Raw genomic sequence first — 20,521 nt, 5'->3', positions numbered from 1 at the left:
AATAATATATAAAATAAAAATAAAATATATTTTATTAAATTTATTTAAATTATTATTTATTAAGTACAGTTTCTTCGAGATTATTTACTGTATTAATAAATTAATATATAAATTATATTTACTATTAGACTGGACTATATATCTTATTATTAGTATTGTATATCTTAAATAAGTATATAAAAATAATTTTAAATAAAAGAAACTGAGCAAAGCTTCTACTCTACTAATAATAATTTATAATTATAAAAAATACAAAGTAGATTAAATTATATAAATTAAAATAAATAAGATTTTATTATATTAGAAAAACAGAGATCAGATCTAGAAACTATTAGATAATATATAAAAGAATATTCTCGAGATACTAAAAATATACTAAAAAGCTAGTAATAATATTAAATACTTAGATATAAATAAAAATAAATAATTTTAATATTTATTATTTATTTCTAATAGTATTTCTTTTTATATATATTTAATTTTTTTATATTTATTTAATCCCTCTGTAATCTCTTTTTATAATAAATAAATATTTAATTTATTACTTATTTTTATTTTATTTTTAATCTTATTTTTATATTTAATTTTATTTTTTAATTATTTTTATATATTTTTTTTTCTATTTTAATCTACTTTTATATCTCTTATTTTACTATATATTATTTCCTTTTATATTTTTTATTTTATTATATATTATTTATATCTATTTTTTTTTCTATATCTGTTTTTTTCTTATAATTATATTTAATATAGTCTTACCAGCAGCTGCGGCACTGCTCCAGTACATAATAATAGTCACTGATCAGAATATAATAAATTAAGTACTAGAAATTTACTAAAATAATTAATTTTATTATATACTATTATCTATTTAGTATAATAGTATATTATCTAGATTTAATATATTTATATAGGGCGGTTCACCCGCTCTTATATTTAATAATTATTAAACAGTTTATTAGATTATCTAGCTAATGGATACTTTTTTTAGGAGATAAGCAATGACTCTGATATATAATATATAATTATATAATACTTAGATTTATATTATTTTATATAATACTATAATTTTCTTAATTATATATAAATAATATTAAAAGCATGACTTCACGGCCTAAGATAATATTTATTATAATTATATTTTAAAAAATCTAATTATCTGGATTAAAAATATAGAATAATATTATTATCTTATTTATAAGGACTTTTACATGCTGGATAAAAATATAATTTATATTAATCATGAATAGTTGCTCAACTACAGGAACAAATTTAGATAGACATTTATATACAGGCTGGTAGTAGTTAGTATTATAATATAAACTAAATATTCTGTATTTATTTTTTATATTTAAACTAATATTTAGTCAGACCTTATTATACTTAATATAATAAATACACACGTGCCTGCAGTTAATCTAATAATTTTAAATTTATTCGCGAATACTCTACCAGCTACCATAATAATTAAAATTATTCAAGTTATGAATATAACTATATATGATTTTCATTCTATATCTCTAGTTTTTACAGTATTATTTATTATTTATTTTATATTTTTAGCTTCTGTAATATTACCTGCTGTTTTATCTATATTTTTTGTTTCTGTAGTACTATCTGCTGCTTCTGGTACAGCGGCTGCACTACTGGTGCTTAACAGTAACTGGTCGGATATTTTAGTTTATATAATCAAGAATTTAAGTCACTTCTAATAAAATCTTTATAATATTATACTGTGTATAGAATACTTCTTACGCGAATATAAGATTTTAGTAAGATAAATATACTGTTCTTAACTACTTAGATATCTGGCAGAAATATATATAAATATTACTACTCAGCATGTCAGACATCTGAGGAAAATATACATGTATATTACTATTTAATATCTAAATAATCTGAATAGAATAGCAGCTGCTTGACAGATTATATATATTATACTTAATATTCTTCAAGTAAACAACCCTCAAGCTCAGAACTAGTAATTATAATAGTATCAAGACATTGCCTTGCAGAGAGGGGATGATTACAACAGGTATAGTATATTATATTTTTCTTTTTTATTTGTCTGTTAATTGTATTATATATTCTACAAAGAAGATCCTAGATAAAAAAGAATATTATTATCTTCTTTGCTCACGTTTGATCCTTCTATGTTAGAGTAGATATAGAGTACTGACCCGTTCGCTCCAGACCGGAGCATACATGAATTATTTCTCGGTGAATCAATATATCCAGGACTCTGTTTATCACACTCATTATGTACACATTTTCGAAATTTGCCCACATTCCTACAGAGGTCTTAATCAGAATATACAAGGAACTGCCTCTTCCAGATGCGCTTCATTTGGCCGCGACTTGCCGTCGACTCCGCCAGGGCTTGATTAACAACACCCCTACGATCTACAAACGCCTACGCAGAAAGATCCCCTGTGAACGATATGTAAGAGTGCTACTGGCGGACCAAGGTGGTTCACCACGTCAATATTCGTCAGTGAATATTGGGGATCTGTTACGGCTGCGACGGAACTCTGGTATCGTGGAGAAAGCGATCGAGGTGTTTGATCTTGATATTACCCCGAATATTCGAAGTGAGTAGACAGATCAGGAAGCCCAATCATTGTATGGGGTATTTACTAAACAATGTCTTACAGTCCCTCTTACGAGCATCGATGACAAGTTTTATGGAGGAAAACCACGTCCATTGCACTTGACTCCTAGCGAGCGTCATCGGTTCACTCGCAGCTACTACCAAGTTTGGAGTCTTTTACTACTAGACCAACCGTCTCGCCAACAGAGATATCGGACTATGTTGCTGAAACACCTGTACCTGATATACGAAATGGTTAACCTTGACCAGCCAATCGGGGACGAATCGGGATCTTCCCCAGCTGACGTTAAACGATGCGCACTCTTCGAAGAAGTAAGCGAGTATCTCCGTCATGTTTACCACGAAATCCATGGAGTCGACTACATTGATTTCTCGGGGCAAAGCGTTTCTATGCGTACGCAAGGCCATGCGGCTATATGGGATCATTGCCAGCCTGATTTGAAGAAGATTGTTTGCTATCAGTGGCGAGATCCGGAGAAAAAGCCTGTCGAAGAGGAAGAGGTGTAGAAGAATACGACTAATGAAGAATGAGTTGGTGTTTCAACTTATTGGATATACGAATGGCGTTCCACGAGGTGTCATATGACAGCCTATTGCGAGATAGAAGGGAGGCTTTAGAACGCCAAGACTGTCAAAAATCCAGGTGTGACTAGAAGCTCAACGAGCATTTTTCTTGAGGGTCCTGGATTCAAAAAGGCGTATTAAATCCGACTCGAAAGTCAGTGTTGGTGGAGAGGGTTCAGGGTGCTCGACTAATCAACATTTCCCGGGCTGCAATAAGGTGAAAGCAGCACTCTCTACTTCGCGCCCTCAGTGATCTGACTTGTATGCATGCTATATGAATCTTTCACTATAAAAATCCGGTACATACGACCATAGGGTGTGGAAAACAGGGCTTCCCGTCCGCTCAGCCGTACTTAAGCCACACGCCGGGAGGTTAGTAGTTGGGTGGGTGACCACCAGCGAATCCCTTCTGTTGTATGTTTTTGATACTTCTCGCTCCTCTTTACTTTACAGAAAGGATGACCGAGGAGGCTACCGAGTCGGAAAACGGAGGGTGACAAGCAACTATTTTTCGTCCTTGGAACATTATTACAAACTGCCGAAACTTTAGACTATGAAACGTCGCCTGGGGTGAGAATTTGTTATCAGCCATGGTGATGCAGTCCTTCTGGTCTCGCCAGTGATATTTACCCTTTACAAGGCTCACTATAACCAAGTAGTCCAGTATGGCTTCTCCCTTCAGATGTATACTATGGTTAAGTCTCAAGTATGGTACAAGCTCAAGGCGCTGATATACGCGGATTGCGTATCTATGCCGAGAAAACGTTTCCCTTTGTTCATTGACAATTCAGGGACAGACGCCCCCTAACCACCTTCGACCCAATATTGTTATTCCATCCCTCCTCAACGCAATGCGGTAACGAGAATGGTTAAAGTGGCAATTGTATAACCTTGCTCTTCTCTCCCTGAACATTCTCTGCTTCGTCTGGAATGACCAACACTTCCGTCACGCCCGTTTGATGCATCTGAGCCGCACAGGCGATTGTGGTTTGGCCGCGAAATGGCAAGAGTCCAGGTGCGGTGCCGGCACCTTATTCATTGGACTTCCGTGCTCATCACATAGAGTAATATCAAACATGATGAGAGCTCTAGCCACTATTATCGCTGTCTGAATATGTGCTAACTGGAGAATGGTCAACCTCAGGTGATTCGAGGATCGTGTATTTCAACTTACTCTTCGTCCAGCTTTACATGTAGGTTATTAAAGTCTTGTTAGACCGGATCTACAATGACCAGGGGAGACACACTCACGACACTTATGACGTCCACCTCCAAAACCAGTAGATGCGAGAACCTCTTTCAAATGTTCTTCTCGATCGGGAAGGAAGCGGCCCGGATCCCAGCGTTGGGGGTCGGGGTAAACATTCGGATCTCGGGTCACTTCACGAGCGTCGTAAGTCTGTTCCGTTCAACGTAAGAGGGTTTCTGACAGAGTATAGAGAGCGGATTCAGCCTTACTACATAGGTTCCTGGCGGTATCACCTCGCCAGTATTTCCGATAGGAATATCGACTGCGCTGATATTCTTACGAATCAAGACTAATGTAACAACTAGTCTAACGGCCTCCAGCATACAGGCGCGCAGGAGAGGAAACTCATGCTCCCAAGTATTCACATGCAGCGATCGGAGGACATCTTCTGCGGGCTCGCCCTTCTCTCGGTGCTTGTCGATGACTTGCTCGATTTCTTGCCGGACTCGAGCCATCCATTGTGGGTCGGTGGTAAGCCACATCAGTATCCACGAAGCCACAGTAGGACTGTTTGCCTGAGACGCAAACCCAGCGGACAACAAAACCTGGTGACATATCAGTTTCTCCATCTTCGGAAAGTAATTAAATTACAAGTAGTCCTCTCACCTTGAAGATTGCTCTCGTGCTCCACCCTTTTTCAATCATATCCTGAAGCATGTTCTCCTTCGCAGGATCTCGCGTACTTGGCTGTTTCTGCTGCCCCAGCTTTCTCTGCTTGCTGATGATTTGCCACAACATTACCCACAGCTGCCCCAGCGAGATGAGTGTGGGAATGTGTAACGGATTTAGCAACCATGGGATTGCCATGTCGGATACATGAAAGGTTCCATCCATTGCACCAAATAGTTTACTTACCTTGCTCGACAGCTCGGGGGAGAGCGCCACCTCGCTGACTCCCATTACTGCCATAGTGGACTGCGCGTAGAACAATGTCATCTCCTGAAAGGGGTCAATGAGGCCTTTATCTGTTATTCGGTTCAAGGTTGCAGTGGTGCACATTTCTATGGCGGCAGGAATGAATTGGAGGCTTTGGGTGCGTAACAGCCGCGTGCGAAATATGTAGTGCAGATGCGATAAATGGGTATCAACGGATGGATCTTGAGGATTCTCGACCAAATTGACGAAAGGGACGAGCAGAGAGGCACTGAATATTGTCACTAGTTTCAGTAGGTGTGGATCATCGACAGGGAGAGACGAGTGAAAACCATACCCTTGCCCTAGGTCGAGATCTCGGCTTTCGAAGAATGTCTTCCGGCCCTGTGTGCCACATAGTCCAATGACCTGATGTTGACCAAGGTAATAGCTGTAGTTTCCGGTGGGCGAGTTTGCTTTGGAACTACGACAGAACTCGTTCTGAGTAAAGAAGAACTGAAGAGCACCCACCACCGGGTACCCTGAGACTAACTTGGGGGCATTGGTGGGAAAGGGACGCTTCCACAGTGCCCTTAACAACTTGATGAGACATGCCAAGGCAAAGAAGTACAATCCATGAATCAACGCACGAAATGCCAGGTCAAACATGTTTGTAATGGTCCGTGAACACAATGATGTCTTCCACGAGCATCGACACATCTTCTCAGATATAAGAGCTCCGTGTCAAGTCTCGATCGACGGTAGTAATGTGCCACTATGCCTTCAATGCATGACAAGTCCTCAGTTGCCATTGGAAGGACTGCATCTCAATGCATTCATTATTGAAGTATATAGTTCGGATGATGGGCGGTGTACGGATTGTTATGACACGTCCATCGCTGCGGGGAGCGATAACCGCTATACTGACATTTGCATGTGATATGCGACAAACTTTCGCAAGGTGAACCAGAAGAGGTGACATAACGCGGCTAAGTGAAGGTGTCACCCGACAAGGTCGTTCTTTTCAATTTTTGCTGCCTTGGGCGAAACCTGATTTCGTGTGCTGCCCACACCGCTCTAGTCACCAAAAGATATTGTAGAGCATTGCGTACTTTGCTTACAGACAGGCAAACTTAAGCTTCAACTTAGAGTTATTCAAGATGAAGGTGGTGACAAATATTTCGGGCCGCTCCTCCAATATCCGGTCAATATACGCAAATGGTGCAGAAGACCTCGGCCTAGCTTTCCCACCGCTGAGACATACCCGGATTGGAAAATGCAAGCAAGTGAATGTCGTTTTCAAATCAATTGACGTAAAAGATTCATGGAGCAAGCTGGGCTTGCCTATGTCATTATAAGAAGGAGGCATACCAGGTTCTTGGATAACGCTCTATTCCAGTCCAGTCACGTTACGACCGACCAGCTGGCTACTATCCTGCGATATGGCAAGCAAGTACACATTGAAGATCAAAAACCGCCTGAGTCAAAATGGGAGCGGCGATCTGTGTCCCTCCTATACCAAGATGACTGACATAGAAGGGTGGCATCTGGTGACTACCCAAGATTTGGGGCGCCTCAGATGGGTCTATTTGAAAGACAAGGATAAGCGCAGCGCTCAGACTCAGGATGCCACTAGCAAATTCTTTCTGGACATCCCGATGGTATGTTGAAGGTGGCCCTAATACTATGATACTCGGTGAATCTGAGCAGAACAATCCATATCTAGGACCACCAAAGCTCCTCGCTCCCTGCCAACACGGTCTCTGAGGCCATCTACAAGGGTGTCAAGTTTCACACTAACACGCAGGTTCGTGATTTGGGCTGTTGGGCAGCTGACTTGAGCTGTATCTTCTTTGTGACTCCAATGCTGGTCATGACATGGTACATCACAGGTGCTCGAATCGATGAGGCTTACGTAATTGAATTGATTCGCTTCATGTTCAACTGTCAAAACCCAGATAACGGTGGCTGGGCGACATATTTGGAGGAGGACCCTTCGCCGATGGGGACTACATTGGTTTATATTGCACTACGACTCATGGGGGTCCCACCTGACAATGAGCGTCTCCGGAAAGCGCGCGAATTCTATCTCAGCCACGGGGGAGCGCTCTACCTGCCGGCCTGGGCCAAGTTCTGGCTTGCTCTGCTGGGGCTGTATGACTGGGCGGGTACTGACCCATACCCTGTTGAGATGTGGTGAGTTCTTTGTTCCTCAAACTTCTTTCGGGGCTGATTGTATGACTATACTGACTGAATGCCAGGCTCCTACCCAAGTGGTTTCCACTCAGCCCATGGAATTGGTATGTGATTCCACGCCAAGTCTACCTGCCAATGTGTTACCTCTCATCTCGAAGATTCACGCTGCCAACCAATGATCTCTTAGATGAGATTCGGGCGGAGCTGTTTCCACAAAAATTCTCTGCTGTTAATTTCGCTGCATACGAAGGAGTGGTGCGACCGTCTAAGCGGCATCAAGCAAAGAGTTGGATGCTACAATTGTTGAATTGGATCCTTACTAATGTGTGGAATCCATGGCTCTGCCCCAGCTTTTTGAAGAAAAAGGCAGAAGAACGAGCGTGGGACATTGTGCTCAATATGGATAACGCGAGCAACTCGACCGGACTCATCAGTATGGACGCCTGGCTGAATATGATTGCTGTCTATTGTGGCGAGGGGCCTAATTCGCCCGCTCTAAAACACATGCAGGAAACAAGTCTAGAGTATCTCTGGATGGGTTCGTCGGGAATGCAGTCTATGAGTATCCATGGGGGGCACGCGTGGGACACATCATTGGCACTGCAGACGCTGGTGTACACAGGTCTCGCCGAACACAAAAATTTTCAAACTAACACGCAGCGAGCTTATGAGTATCTAATACAGCAGCAGCTCGTGAATGACTGGGATGATGCTAGTATCTGTCATCGTCCTAGCCGTCTCGGGGCCTGGTCCTTTACGACCCGTTACCATGGCAGCCCGTGTTCCGATTGCACAGCTGAGTCTTTGAAAGCCATCTTGATGGTCGAGAGGAAGCTGGGTTCACGACAAATGAGGGAAGCAAACCTCCGATTAGCAGTGGATAATCTCTTAATGATACAGAATCACAGCGGGGGCTATAGCAGCTTTGAGCCCATCGCCGCAGGTAATTGGCTGGAGTACTTCAATGGTACCGAAATGTTTGGACAGGTGATGACAGAACATGATTACGTCGAGTGCACGTCCTCTTGTGTCACAGCACTGGCTCTTTTCAGGGCTCGGAACGGCGAATATCGGCGCAATGAGGTTGATCGAGCCATTGAGCGGGGTGTGAAGTTCGTGGAGACAAGCCAGCGCGATGACGGAAGCTGGATGGCCTCATGGGGAATCACATTCACCTATGGTGCTTTCTTTGCCATGGAAGCCTTACACTATGGAGGCCGAACATATGAGAACTCCAGCGTGGTCAGAGCAGGATGTCGCTTCTTACTAGACATGCGAGAGTCTGACGGCGGGTGGGGAGAAACACTAGAGGTAGGTACATAACCTTTCTCGTGTCGCGGAGCTAACAAGTAGCGTTTAGTCTCGTATGGTCGGCACATATGTACATGCGCCTAGATCACACACTGTACAGACTGCATGGTCGTGCCTCGCGTTGATGTATGCCGGTTATCCCGATCCGGAGCCCATAAAACGAGGAATCTATCTTATTATCAACCGACAAAAGCCAAATGGAAAATGGGAACAAGAATATCCCGTTGGCAGTGGAGTGCTTACATGGTATGTTCGCCAGCGTTGTTTGGAAATTCATAATCCATACTGACCAGCTGCAGCCATATTCAATATCACAACTACATATACTCGTTCCCCATCCGCGCACTGGCGATGTATGAGAAGCTGTACGGAAATGGGCCTATCATTTGAGTATCAGTACAAGAAGTATACGGTTTGATTGGAATGATACATGATGGAATGAAGGATGAATTTTAAATATACTGTTGGGAAACTGCATAGTTCGGTTTATGTATGTGTTTTGAATCATACAATATGCAGAACATTTAGGTGCAAAATAACACGGAAGGATATCTTCTATCTAATGTTGTAGAGAGTATAACGATGACATGACGGGATAATATGCGTAGGTAATAAACGATCTTCATTTTTCACCTGCCCAACGAGCCATGCACATCTCCGAAACCAATACAACGCGACAGCCAAGTACCTTCCCAAGCCAACCAGGATCAGGTATATATTTCTTGGAATGAGCACAATAATTGCGACCTCAACAAGGACTACCCCGAAACTACTTCCCGGTTTCACACAGTGGTCCAAACCACGCGCCGCCTACCACCTCCTCCCAGCCCTCGTTCCCGACACATCGCCAACACCAAAACACATTTTCCGGGTCATACTTCTTCTTGACGGACGCAAGCCAGTCGTAATTAACTCCAAACCAGTCCTGCCTCCAGTCCGGATCGTACGGATCGGCCTCGTTTAAATAGGTTCCCATACCCGGAGCCATGTCCTTCATCGCTTTCAATTTAATCTGGGTGAGATCGTTTCGGTATTGTTGAATCTCCTCGGTACCGGCGTTGTCGGGCCAGACATCGATTTGCTGAAACAGGAGGTGGGACCTTCGCCACACGGGATTCATGGATGTATGAGGGACGGGATCGAGAACCTTCCCACCGGCGACGATGTTGAACAAGGTTGCCCAAAGCGTGCTGTTTGGGACTGTCTGGGCAGTGACGGTCTCAAGAAGACTTGTTAGATTGTTCTTTGGGGATTCCAGTGTTTGCTTGTCAAATAGCCGTGAAGCCATTATCGGCCTATTTGAACCCGGTGTTGTATGGTGCGTGCTGGAGTAGTATGCATGGAAGGTCGGATAGGTGGTGAAGGTGGATAGAACCAGATACGAGGTTCCGTTGTGCTGGAGCAGGTCATCTAGGATAAGCCGTTTCATGGCGTCTTTGGCGCTCTCTAATGCCTCGGTGGAATTGTTCTCAAGCAAATTCAGGAAAGGGTGGGTATATACCAGCGGTCCGGCATAGGGTGTGAGGATTGCAGTGCCAGAGTATCCTGCGTCTGAGAGAGCTGGCAATTTGGACATTATGTTGCCAGTAGCGTTGATAACGGCATCGTCATTTCCGTTTAGTGCAACGATGTCTAGGTTATGGCCTAGGACAGGACGCGTTGGGTAGGCTTTGATGGTGGCCGATAAGACCACACCATAGGTGCCTCCACCACCTCCACGGAGGGCAGTGAAGAGGTCTGCATACTGACAGGCGTTGGCAGTGACAAGCTTTCCAGATGCTAGAACAACTTTGTATTCCAGAACCTGGTCTGCCCCGAGTCCAAAAAAGTGGCTAACGGGGCCATGGCCACCACCTTGCATGAAGCCTCCAAGGACACCAACAGTCTGATCTATTCATTAATACGGATGCGTATCATACCTCGGCCTCCAGGGATAGACTTACCGGATCTGCCCCACCAACAGCGATGACACCATGCGTGGCAGCAAAATCGTATACGTCCTGCCACACATATCCACCGCCTACGGTGATGGCACTTCCAGTCCAGTTGGATGGACAGGATCCATTCCCAGGAACGTATCTGTCGTGATAATGAAGTCCATCTTGTATGGACTTGATCCAAATGGAAAGGCTACCATATCCTTGCGATCTGTTATAGTTAGTGCGTGTACAATTATGGAACCCTGACGCTGTGTTCTCACCGCTGCGAAATATCATGACCTGTGTTTTTGATGACCAACCTCACATTGTGATCCCTTGCAAACTTAATCCCGGCAGCAACATCAGCTGCGGTTGTCGCCTTGACACTGTAGACGGGATAGTTGCCCAGGTCGCACTGTGGATATCCAGCCAAAGTGGCGTTGACAGGGGGGCAGCTTTCCACAAGTGGATAACTATATCCAATGGGGAATTCTGCCAGGTACTCATTGCTTGTCCAGTTGGAGCTGATGCTCTGACAGAGCTCGGAGCTGTATCCTGGGCCTTGGTAGCACGGCTTAGCAATCGGCTCGTTGCGCGCAAGCTTTCCGTCAACGGAACTGTTCAGGGCGCTCCATGTATCTATAGAGGGCCAGCACTCATCCGTAGGGACCTGTATCCTCGAGAAGTAAGCTATCCTCGCGTCATCTAAGAGGGAAGGAGATCATGTGATAACATACACATTTGCATCTGGCAAATACAGACTGTGCTCCAGCCAGGAGTAGGATAATGCTTAGAAGCATTTTGAAGTCAACTTGTCTTGCTGTAATTATTGTTGAATCTTCAAAATTCATTGTAGACATCAGGGTAAGGGCAAGACATTATACTCGTCGCTCTTCAATGCTCAGCAGGTGACACCGTAAGCAGCGCAATATATTGCGCCCATAGCCACCGAGCACGGAACGGAAGCCGACCTTGCCCTCAGAAGGTAACGGGCAGCGACGTCCAGGGACACGATCCAACATACTGTTACCTCCACTTTGGACATGTCTTACAAGACCTCAAGAAGCCAGTTTAATGAACAAGCTGGTTCTGAGCGCAGTGAACATAGATGTAAACATCATGACCTAGAGCAAGTCGAGGCCCACATCGCGCTGAGAGGATGATATGATTCGTCGCGGCGAGAACATCTCCAGCCGATGCCGATCCCTCAGCCTCATTCATGGGGGCCGTGGAAACCGGCCATCTTCAACCCCTCCACGGTCGCATTGCTCCTCTTTATCTTCCGACCAACTGCGATCCCGATAAATGCAAGGACAAAGAGCTCAGCGACGCCCTAGGGGCAAATACGCGCGGTTAATCTGCCGGGGGTGCCGAGCTCGTAAAATCAAATGCGTGCTTGCTTGCCCGCTGGCCTCATTAGGCCCATTGGGTACTCCACAACCCCCGGCAACATGTTGCGAGAGATGCCGCAATCTTGATCTCGAATGCATTGTCGAGAGCAATCCTCTAGGCCGGCCAGCAACGAAACGCGCAAATCGCGGAGATGTGGCCAGCAAATCGCCCCAGCCAGACACTTCCAATTCCCCGTGTCCAAGCCCCCAACATGACGAGAAAGCGGCCAAGCTCTCCGACTCCATTCAGCACTATCTATTCTCGGGCGCGATACTAGACGACCATTCCATGCTGCAGGAATTGCCGGATGCCACGGAGCCTACATCCGATGCCGACCGTCTTTACCATGCCATGGCCAACACCAGCGCCTTTATCGCGGGGGTGTTGGCTAAGGATGCTTCTTTCGGCTCCACCATTCAGCTGGTGTCCACTTGGAGCACTTCTCTGACAGATACAGTGAGCCATGATCTTGCTGCCACGCTTGACAACCTGTAAGATCAGGCGCAGAACTATGCTAATCTCATCAGCTGGCTAAACCGTTGCTAGATTAGTGTGGCACCGTCTCTTCGTTATTGGCACACCAAGCCTGCTACACCTGAGAGAGCGCTTGTTCTCCACCGATCCCAATACCAATAATGTGGCCACCAAGCTGCTTTTTGCAGTCCTTTGCTTGGCTGCCTGTGAAAGTTCAGAAAGTGTTCGCCGTCAGAACGGATCCCTCCGAGATACTCTACTGCAGGCAGCTTCGTCATACGGCCAGGACTTCATCTTCAGTCCTCCCACACACATAGACTCCGTTGCTGTCTGTCGCTTCTTATCGGCGTTCAAGCCGACCGCCTTGGCCACGTCTAAAAGAGTTGCAAGTCAATCCATCAAAGCCGAGCTGTATCTGACTATAGCATATCGGATTGCAGAGCGGCTAAGATTGTTACCTGAGCCAGGAACCATACCATTTCTGGATACGACTGCCACCGACAATGTAGTGATGGAGCGTGAGCTAGTCCTATCAATCCAAGGCCTTGAAACTACAGCCGAGGAATTTCTGATGGGTGATTTTTTGACCATGACCCTGCAAGATTTCCGGCAGGTTCTTCAACGGATGCAACCTCATATAGAGTCCTATCAAATGTTCCTGGAGACACATTCCTGTTCACCAGTCATCATCTTCCACATCAAATGGATTACAGCCACGTATATGCAAATTGAGGCAATGGCAAACTCGAAGCAGTCCTGGATGAACCCCAGTCGGTTGTTCATCGTTGTCGAAGAAGGCGAAAAGAAATGCCTAGCTGAGGTTACTTCTGCCTATCAGTTGTTATCAGAGGCAGCCAAAGATGAACGGCAGAATGAGGTTATGATCATGTCTTCACTGCTGGAGCTGCGCTTCCATGCTGTTATTGCCAAAATCCTTGGCCTCGGGCTTTTCTACATATCCGTCTGGAAAGCAAGGATGGAAAAGGATCGGCCGCGAAAAAGCACTGAGATTCACCCGGATGAAGCGAGTCAGATGGGCAACACCGTCATTAACTCCATGATGACAACACCTGCCTCTGAGAGCGAGTCGCACTTTTTCAAGTTTTTGCGTCACTTTGGAGGAAGGTATCCAGACAAGTTGCAAGGGATCCTAGCCAAATTCATGGAGTGCGCATCAATGAAGCTGAATGGCAACGACTGTATTGCGCCAATCCGGCCAATAGTAATCGACATTCTGAATCTATGTAAAAATATCGTGGAAAACAACCTTATCCGGTTTAAAGCCTCCGGAAAGTTGCACCCCAACGTTGACAAACAACTCGACCTTTTCAAGCAGTGCGCCGATGCGCTGGTCGCCATGGTGTCCCAATCGAATAATTCTTTGGAGGCAGCCTTTAGGAGTGGCTGTATGTATATTGCAAGCAGCAAAATGCTCAAAGGTCTTATGGATTTATTGCATATTTTGAAAGTGCAGGCTTCTACCGTTACAGAATGGGATGAGACCATGAGAGCGGTGAACATATCAGGGCATACAACCGAGCCCTCCGCAATGCCAAACGTGCAGTTCAGTTCGTTTGAAGCATGGAACATGTGGCCATATTCAGATACAATGGACCCTGTCCTTCAGCCATCTGAAATCTTTGATTGGAGTCAATTGTCTACAACCATTTGGCAGCCAGGCCCAATGACGGACCTTTTTAACACTGCCATGAGTCTGCCAGGTACGACTGCCGAAATCGAAAGCAGCATGCCGCCGTTTCACGAATGAAATGCACATGATGCGTCAGGGTAAGGGTAAACAGCACTATACATGCAGGCATAGCGTGCTAACTTTAGCCTGGTGGATGAAGTTAGGGAGGGATCCTTGTCCTCTCCAATTATGGTATTATGAGATATGAATGGTTGAAAATGTTGTATGAACAGTCAGTTGATTGCATTCTATGTGCCCCTGGTACATCTTCTGGTCCTGCCTTTTTTTAATGTAATTACAGGTATATCAATTATTATCGAGTGATCCACTGCCATCAATAACTCACGGCTATGTTCAGATGCGGATCTTAACTACTTGACTTTCGCATTGAGTTGTGAGGGTTTCCATATTCTCGCCCGTTTCTCATCTTTCACTAAGAGCGAACATTAATTAATTTTGAAAAAATCAGGTCCAGAATATTCAAAGTTGATGTAGACCAAATACAGACTGCGCAACTTTTTCATCGCGCAATTATTCCCGTATCATCATGACCCCGAGGCTGACCGCGCAACTTCGCGCAAATTAAGCATGCTGACGGCCGCCGATCGGCTCCATCATGGTCTTGGCGTGCCGACTTGACTTGAGTGCAATAAGGCTGCACATTCTGACCAGCGGCTCATTTGCGCGTGGCGGAGTCTAGCAGATCTGCAGTATTTCTTTGGCCTGGAAATTGAAGCAAAGTGACATGGTGCGCCTGAGATTAGCCTCCGTCCCTGTTGGTCTAGGATTTCGATGAGGCTTTGAAGGGTCATAGTAAATATATAATGAGCTCTGTGTAGTCGTGAATCTCTTCAATGAGCAGCTGAATTATCAATTCACGCCGCATTGCCATTTTAAAGTTTCTTTCAGTCTTGGTTCGATATGGCTATCTTAAGTAGAAGTGCCGGTAGCTACGGCTGTCCTATACCAGACCATCTTGAACAACGTAAGTAGTTGTTACATCTCTGTACCCCAGATGCGACAAACTAGCTGACCTCGGAATAGTCGAGGTTGGTCCCTTCGTGGGAAAGCTCACCTTCTATCAAATCAACATGATTGTGTCCGGAGTGTGCACTGCAATCGTGTTATTTCTCATCTTGGGCCTGATGGGTCGACATGCGATGCATATGAGCAATCCTAACGAGCAACTTAAGTAAAGACATTCGAAATCGTGGGGGGATTTCGAGGATGCTGACAACGTTGCGATAGAATAATGCGAATCTGCAACCTCATCCCGTCGTACCAAGTCCTATCTTACATCTCAATCTGCTTCCCGAACTCCTACATCTACCTACAAGGATTCACTGAGGTTCTACAGGGCGTTGCGTTATACGCCTTTCTAATGCTACTCTGCGATTATATGGCTCCTGATGAGAAGAGCAAAGTGAAGTTTTTCTCCTCGCTTGAGACAAAGAGACAGTGGCAGCCAAAGAAAAAGAGGAATGGTCTTGCCTTTTTGAGTGTGCGTCGTTCGGCAGCAGAAAAGGCGTTAATGTGAACAGTAACTGACCGCTTCTTTGCGTCTAGTTGACTTGGTACTCAGTCCTCCAATACCCTGTCATCACTTGGATTACCGCTATTGTCCAAGTAGTGACACAGTCAATGCATGTCTACTGCCTTGAAAGCAACGCTCCTCATTTCGCTCACATTTGGGTATGTAATATCTTTCCATGTCTGACTGCATTGTAAAATAGTCACTAACGAGATTAACAGCTCGAAGTGGTCACATCAGTGTCAACATCCATAGCCCTCAATGCTATAATCCAATTCTATGTGAACATGAAGGGATACATGACAGAGCACAAGCCACTGCTGAAGCTAATGGCATTCAAACTGATCGTTGGTTTAATCTTGCTCGAGAAGGTATTCATCAGGTACCCCGAAAATGTATCCAGAAACGAACGGATATATCTAACACCAACCAGATTATGTTCCTCATCCTCACTAGCACAAAAGTCCTCACTTACCCCCCCTCAATGACCTACATCGACACACTGATGGGGCTTCCAACAATGCTCATTTGTGTCCAGATGGTGCCGCTCTCCTTCCTGGTCCTTTATGCTTACCGCACAAAGCCTTACGAGATCTCAACCTCAGTGAGCAGTCCGCGACCCCAGGCATACCAGGCTCTTGAGTCAGACCAGGACGAGGAGGTCTTACTCAACGACCCGCCCAAACGCTATCAAGGTGGAGCTTGGGGATTCCGTGCCTGGGCTATCTACCTAAACCCACTTGTGCTGTTCAAGGATGTCCATTCGGCTTATCTCATGATACACAAAGCGCGGTATCTGCAGAAGGTTCAATGGAGGAAGCAACCAGAGCAGGAGGAGATGGCTAGGTTTGCGACGAGAAATGATCCTGGTGAGGGGAGATGAGGACCTCGCCGGACCAGTTTGACTCAGGACTCGATGCAGGGGGCATGGGCTGTAGCGGACGGGGTAGAGAGCCCATAGGGACATGCCATTACGATAGGCAGATGCGTTGGATTTCATCATGTGAGACATTACAAACGCCAGTTATAATACGAAAAATGCTGTCCTCGATGTTTATCCAGTGAATGTGTCCCTTTTAGTTAGGGTTTCACCTTTGCGCACTAGCATCTCCTTTGCTACCGGTCACTGGTAACAGTCATGCGTTGCGATGGGGGTTAAAGTCGGCGCGATCATAATTGTGACTACTGAGCATACTTCATGTCCCGACAAACTGACTTCCGAGTCAGTCGGGATAGGAATCGTATCGCTGAGGACCATGACTGAAAATATATAGTAAGTCACCATCACAGCACTAATGCTAACCGAGCCCATACATGGTCCGGCTTCTAATGTCAATGATAATGTTAAAATGCGCTATATAATACTGTTGTTTTCAGCGCAACTCTGACTACGACAGGGAGAAAGAATGATATATGGGGATAGGGATACCTAGTATAATCCTCCAAGCTACACTGATTGGTAAATCTATCCGACAGTTGCGAAATCAAGTCATATACACTTGCTATCACCGGTGCAATAACAACGAAATGCCAATTGAGCCATGCTAGACGCGGCAAGTCTATCTGTACTGCAAAAGCGACAATGAATCTCTGCAATTACCTTTCTCCGCACACATAGAAGACGAAAAAACCAAGATTATATAAAGTCGAACGATAATTAAGAAAAAGACTTTCGTATACCCTGCTCGCGGAGGAGAGACATTGTCCGCATAGTCGCATAGCCGATCTCCATCACAGGTAAAGCTGCAACTATAAAATAGCAACAAAGCCAGTACTGAAAGAAATTTCAACGTCCGATATGATCCCATGAGTAACTCAATTTATTGTCGATCCCATACTGCCTCTCGCGCAGCAAGTAACTTTCCTGTTCTGTTGCGATGTCGAGGAATGAACGCGGTGGTTGTCAAATTAGAAGCCAACCAGGTGATGGTAAAATCATCTCACTCGCCGGCTACTTTCTCCTAATAGCGCTTGTTGTTAGAGGGCCAGACACCAGCCTTGCAAAGGTTGACATTATTTACAGTGGCATCCTAGTTGGTCTGGATATCACGCTTGTCATACCACCATTGGTTTGCAGGGGCTTCCATATTGACATTTTCCACCGTAGCATCCTGAGCAGACTGGACATCACGCTTGCCATGCCACCATTGGTTTGCAGGGGCTTCCATGTTGACATTTTCCACCGTAGCATCCTGGGCAGACTGGTCGTCACGCTTACCATGCCACCATTGGTTTGCAGGGGCTTCCATATTGACATTCTCCACCGTAGCATCCTGAGCAGACTGGACATCACGCTTGCCATGCCACCATTGGTTTGCAGGGGCTTCCATGTTGACATTCTCCACCGTAGCATCCTGGGCAGACTGGTCGTCACGCTTGCCATGCCACCATTGGTTTGCAGGGGCTTCCATATTGAAATCTTCCACAGTGGCGTCCTGGGAAACCTGATTGTCACGCTTGCCCTATAAAGATTCAAGTCAGCCCATATGCCCATCTAGGTCCTCATAATTACTTCTTAGATGGGAGGGCATCTTGGACTGCTGGAAGTGTCCAGATTGGAGGGTGTTATCTCACGGGGGCGGGCAAAGCCAGGGTTGCGGAGACCAGCATGAGTGTGGTAAGAAAATACTTCATACTGAATGATCAGTGACCGCAGGACGAATTCTGACGAAGTGAAGGCAAGAGGACAAAGACACTAAATATGCTCCAGGGAGAAGAAATAAACTTGGGTTTGCCTGTATCAAAGCCGATGCGTGTGTGGGATTGATTGCAGTCTGTTCGGCTGGATGGCTAGGTGATTCGAGCGAGCCTTTATACTCGAATACGACACCTAGGTTAAAGTTATTGACTCTGAGATTGCTTATCCCTTGGGATTTCCCATTTAGCAAACTGCATGTATACTTTTCGTGGGGCTGTCACTCATATCTGGGAGATCAGCACCCACGAATCATAAAGGTACACGTGCTACCTAGCCCAAAACTCAAGTAGAAGATTATGTTCGGTGCGATAAGAGGACAAAAAGCCATTGATCTTGACGGATTGAAACAGATAGTTCAGCCAAGTAGACACACTCGCTCCGCTGATTTACATACCCTTGACCGGCTCAAGCTTTGATTCTGCATCAGGAGAGAAGCCTTCAGTCCGCGCTTCTAGGCATCTGATTCCGTCTTCATAGCCGCGTCACTCCAGTATCAGTAACTATGGACTCGTCACCTCGCACAGGCGATATTGGTGCAAGTGATCTGGCATCTCGAGTGACTAAGGGGCGGGCGTTGAAAGCTCAGTGGATAGAATCATAAATCGCGCTGCGCCCTTCTGCCAAAGCTTAGCCCAGAACCTGTATTGGAGCATACTGACGCTTTGTTTGAAGTTACCAGTCAGTCTTCATCGTCATACTAGTCGGGATCGCACAGAGCACCGAGGTATTATTTCCCAACCTCATCTCAGCGGAACTTCCAGACCTCTGCGGTAAGTGTGCCGTTCTGCTCACCTCACAACTACCTCATTATGTTGGCACTCCAAGCAACACCCCAACAAAGGGTGATGACGAATGTACCTTTCAAAGTGAACTATATAAAGTGAAATACTCCTCAGACCACTTCCCGGGAATTTATTCTCGAAATACCATGTTCCATCCTCCCCACCATCACGCCAATGCTTTCTTGGATCTTGCGACACTGCGAGCGCAAAGGCGAGCGCTGTAGCAACTTCCTTATGGCTCAACTATACCGGTTCTTACAGTTCTCAGATCCTTCCATGTTAGATGTAAACCTTGTTCAAACTACGCTTCTATGTACAGCCCGAGGTCTATTTATAAGCAAGACATGACCAGCTGTATGAGAAGCTGGATTTAGATCCATCTGCAGAAGATATATATTCTTTAGTCACGCAGATGCAAATGCTGAAAGAAGAGGCAGTCAATACTAAAGACTATCAAGAATCTGGAACGAGAGGCCCAGCATCTCATGGTTATGATTTTCAATGAGCCTCTGAAATGAATACTGTGTACTCACCACGAACAGAAAGATTAGTATCTCTCGATATGGCTGTGTGCAGAATATACGCGGTCAGGAGGATGTTGTAGACAGGCATGCAGTTACTGTAAAAGACTGAGAAATGGAAAATATCCACAATATAAAGACCACTGCACTTCAATATATTCATACTGTAAAAAGGTGAGAGGGTGCAGCATTACTGTTAACAACTATGAGAATAATGTGATGATTATTGATGTGTTTCAACCCGGCTTCAACAATGCCAGCCGGTCTTATTTGAAAAGCTAGATAATTGCTTATGTTTTTGGGTTTCATACTGGAATTTGGGAGTCTACTTGAGTGCAATTTTTTGCTCCTCCCGGTTACTCCTCCACATTGTTAATCGCTGTCAGCAAGACAAAGTTTTGGGGATACTTGTGTTCCTGTGTATCGCCAGAACTCAGCGGGGACCATCAAAGCTTCAAATAAAAATCCAGTGAATATCACTGGGGCACCCATACCTCTCATCTCTGTGTGGGTTGGCCGGGTGCATGTCCCTAGCTCGGACCTTTTTTTAGTCAGTGTATATTTGAATTGAAATTCCTCCGCGTTAAGGGAACACTTAACCTCGCTTCTACCTCTAACTTTCTTCTTTTCTCAACCTTACAGCAGCGCTCCTTCCTCGACTTTGGACCTGCCAGTTTCCACAACAACGGAACGCGACTTCGATTATCGTACGTAGCTGACAACTTCCTTGT

The 20,521-nt window shown here is 45.0% G+C and overlaps 7 protein-coding genes across 7 annotated transcripts; 4 read left to right on the top strand and 3 right to left on the bottom strand.

The window, feature by feature from the left end:
• Window positions 1–2,260: 2,260 nt before the first annotated feature.
• Window positions 2,261–3,118, top strand: BO83DRAFT_428920 (F-box protein; the record flags this gene model as incomplete). The annotated part of the gene is made up of 2 exons (XM_025535427.1): window positions 2,261–2,591; window positions 2,655–3,118. The coding sequence occupies 2 exons, from the start codon at window positions 2,261–2,263 to the stop codon at window positions 3,116–3,118; spliced, it is 795 nt and encodes a 264-aa protein (XP_025386181.1).
• Window positions 3,119–4,376: 1,258 nt separating this feature from the next.
• On the bottom strand, window positions 4,377–5,945 carry BO83DRAFT_317237 (cytochrome P450; the record flags this gene model as incomplete). Its single annotated transcript, XM_025527694.1, has 4 exons — window positions 4,377–4,574; window positions 4,634–4,939; window positions 5,031–5,568; window positions 5,635–5,945. The coding sequence occupies 4 exons, from the start codon at window positions 5,943–5,945 to the stop codon at window positions 4,377–4,379; spliced, it is 1,353 nt and encodes a 450-aa protein (XP_025386180.1).
• A 486-nt stretch (window positions 5,946–6,431) lies between these two features.
• BO83DRAFT_448885 (lanosterol synthase) lies at window positions 6,432–9,323 on the top strand. Its single transcript, XM_025536710.1, has 5 exons — window positions 6,432–6,937; window positions 7,003–7,472; window positions 7,538–8,783; window positions 8,833–9,029; window positions 9,083–9,323. Exons 1-5 carry the CDS (start codon window positions 6,719–6,721, stop codon window positions 9,171–9,173), a joined length of 2,223 nt encoding a protein of 740 aa, XP_025386179.1. The 5' UTR covers window positions 6,432–6,718; the 3' UTR covers window positions 9,174–9,323.
• A 229-nt stretch (window positions 9,324–9,552) lies between these two features.
• BO83DRAFT_409634 (isoamyl alcohol oxidase) lies at window positions 9,553–11,502 on the bottom strand (the record flags this gene model as incomplete). The annotated part of the gene is made up of 4 exons (XM_025534153.1): window positions 9,553–10,668; window positions 10,727–10,931; window positions 10,984–11,372; window positions 11,440–11,502. 4 exons carry the CDS (start codon window positions 11,500–11,502, stop codon window positions 9,553–9,555), a joined length of 1,773 nt encoding a protein of 590 aa, XP_025386178.1.
• Window positions 11,503–11,961: 459 nt separating this feature from the next.
• Window positions 11,962–14,362, top strand: BO83DRAFT_380020 (Zn(II)2Cys6 transcription factor domain-containing protein). The gene is made up of 2 exons (XM_025531647.1): window positions 11,962–12,585; window positions 12,641–14,362. Exons 1-2 carry the CDS (start codon window positions 12,008–12,010, stop codon window positions 14,334–14,336), a joined length of 2,274 nt encoding a protein of 757 aa, XP_025386177.1. The 5' UTR covers window positions 11,962–12,007; the 3' UTR covers window positions 14,337–14,362.
• Window positions 14,363–15,179: 817 nt separating this feature from the next.
• On the top strand, window positions 15,180–16,672 carry BO83DRAFT_317415 (OSTA/TMEM184 family protein; the record flags this gene model as incomplete). Its single annotated transcript, XM_025527702.1, has 6 exons — window positions 15,180–15,243; window positions 15,303–15,450; window positions 15,507–15,759; window positions 15,825–15,950; window positions 16,011–16,160; window positions 16,223–16,672. The coding sequence occupies 6 exons, from the start codon at window positions 15,180–15,182 to the stop codon at window positions 16,670–16,672; spliced, it is 1,191 nt and encodes a 396-aa protein (XP_025386176.1).
• Window positions 16,673–17,819: 1,147 nt separating this feature from the next.
• On the bottom strand, window positions 17,820–18,423 carry BO83DRAFT_428914 (uncharacterized protein; the record flags this gene model as incomplete). The annotated part of the gene is made up of 2 exons (XM_025535426.1): window positions 17,820–18,251; window positions 18,364–18,423. 2 exons carry the CDS (start codon window positions 18,421–18,423, stop codon window positions 17,820–17,822), a joined length of 492 nt encoding a protein of 163 aa, XP_025386175.1.
• Window positions 18,424–20,521: the final 2,098 nt, after the last annotated feature.

The sequence above is a fragment of the Aspergillus eucalypticola genome (genome assembly GCF_003184535.1).
Source record: "Aspergillus eucalypticola CBS 122712 chromosome Unknown BO83scaffold_19, whole genome shotgun sequence".
Classification (NCBI taxonomy): domain Eukaryota; kingdom Fungi; phylum Ascomycota; class Eurotiomycetes; order Eurotiales; family Aspergillaceae; genus Aspergillus; species Aspergillus eucalypticola.
Note: the sequence above shows the minus strand (reverse complement) of the source record. Positions and strands in the feature narration are given on the sequence as shown.

What these genes read in the sequence shown, in the direction of transcription:
- BO83DRAFT_448885 (XM_025536710.1), top strand. Translation starts at nt 6,719, where the DNA reads ATGGCAAGCAAGTACACATTGAAGATCAAAAACCGCCTGAGTCAAAAT. An exon ending in CCATACCCTGTTGAGATGTG is followed by an intron (nt 7,473 to 7,537) that starts GTGAGTTCTTTG and finishes ACTGAATGCCAG; the next exon opens with GCTCCTACCCAAGTGGTTTC. An exon ending in GGCAGTGGAGTGCTTACATG is followed by an intron (nt 9,030 to 9,082) that starts GTATGTTCGCCA and finishes GACCAGCTGCAG; the next exon opens with CCATATTCAATATCACAACT.
- BO83DRAFT_380020 (XM_025531647.1), top strand. Translation starts at nt 12,008, where the DNA reads ATGCAAGGACAAAGAGCTCAGCGACGCCCTAGGGGCAAATACGCGCGG. An exon ending in GCTGCCACGCTTGACAACCT is followed by an intron (nt 12,586 to 12,640) that starts GTAAGATCAGGC and finishes AACCGTTGCTAG; the next exon opens with ATTAGTGTGGCACCGTCTCT.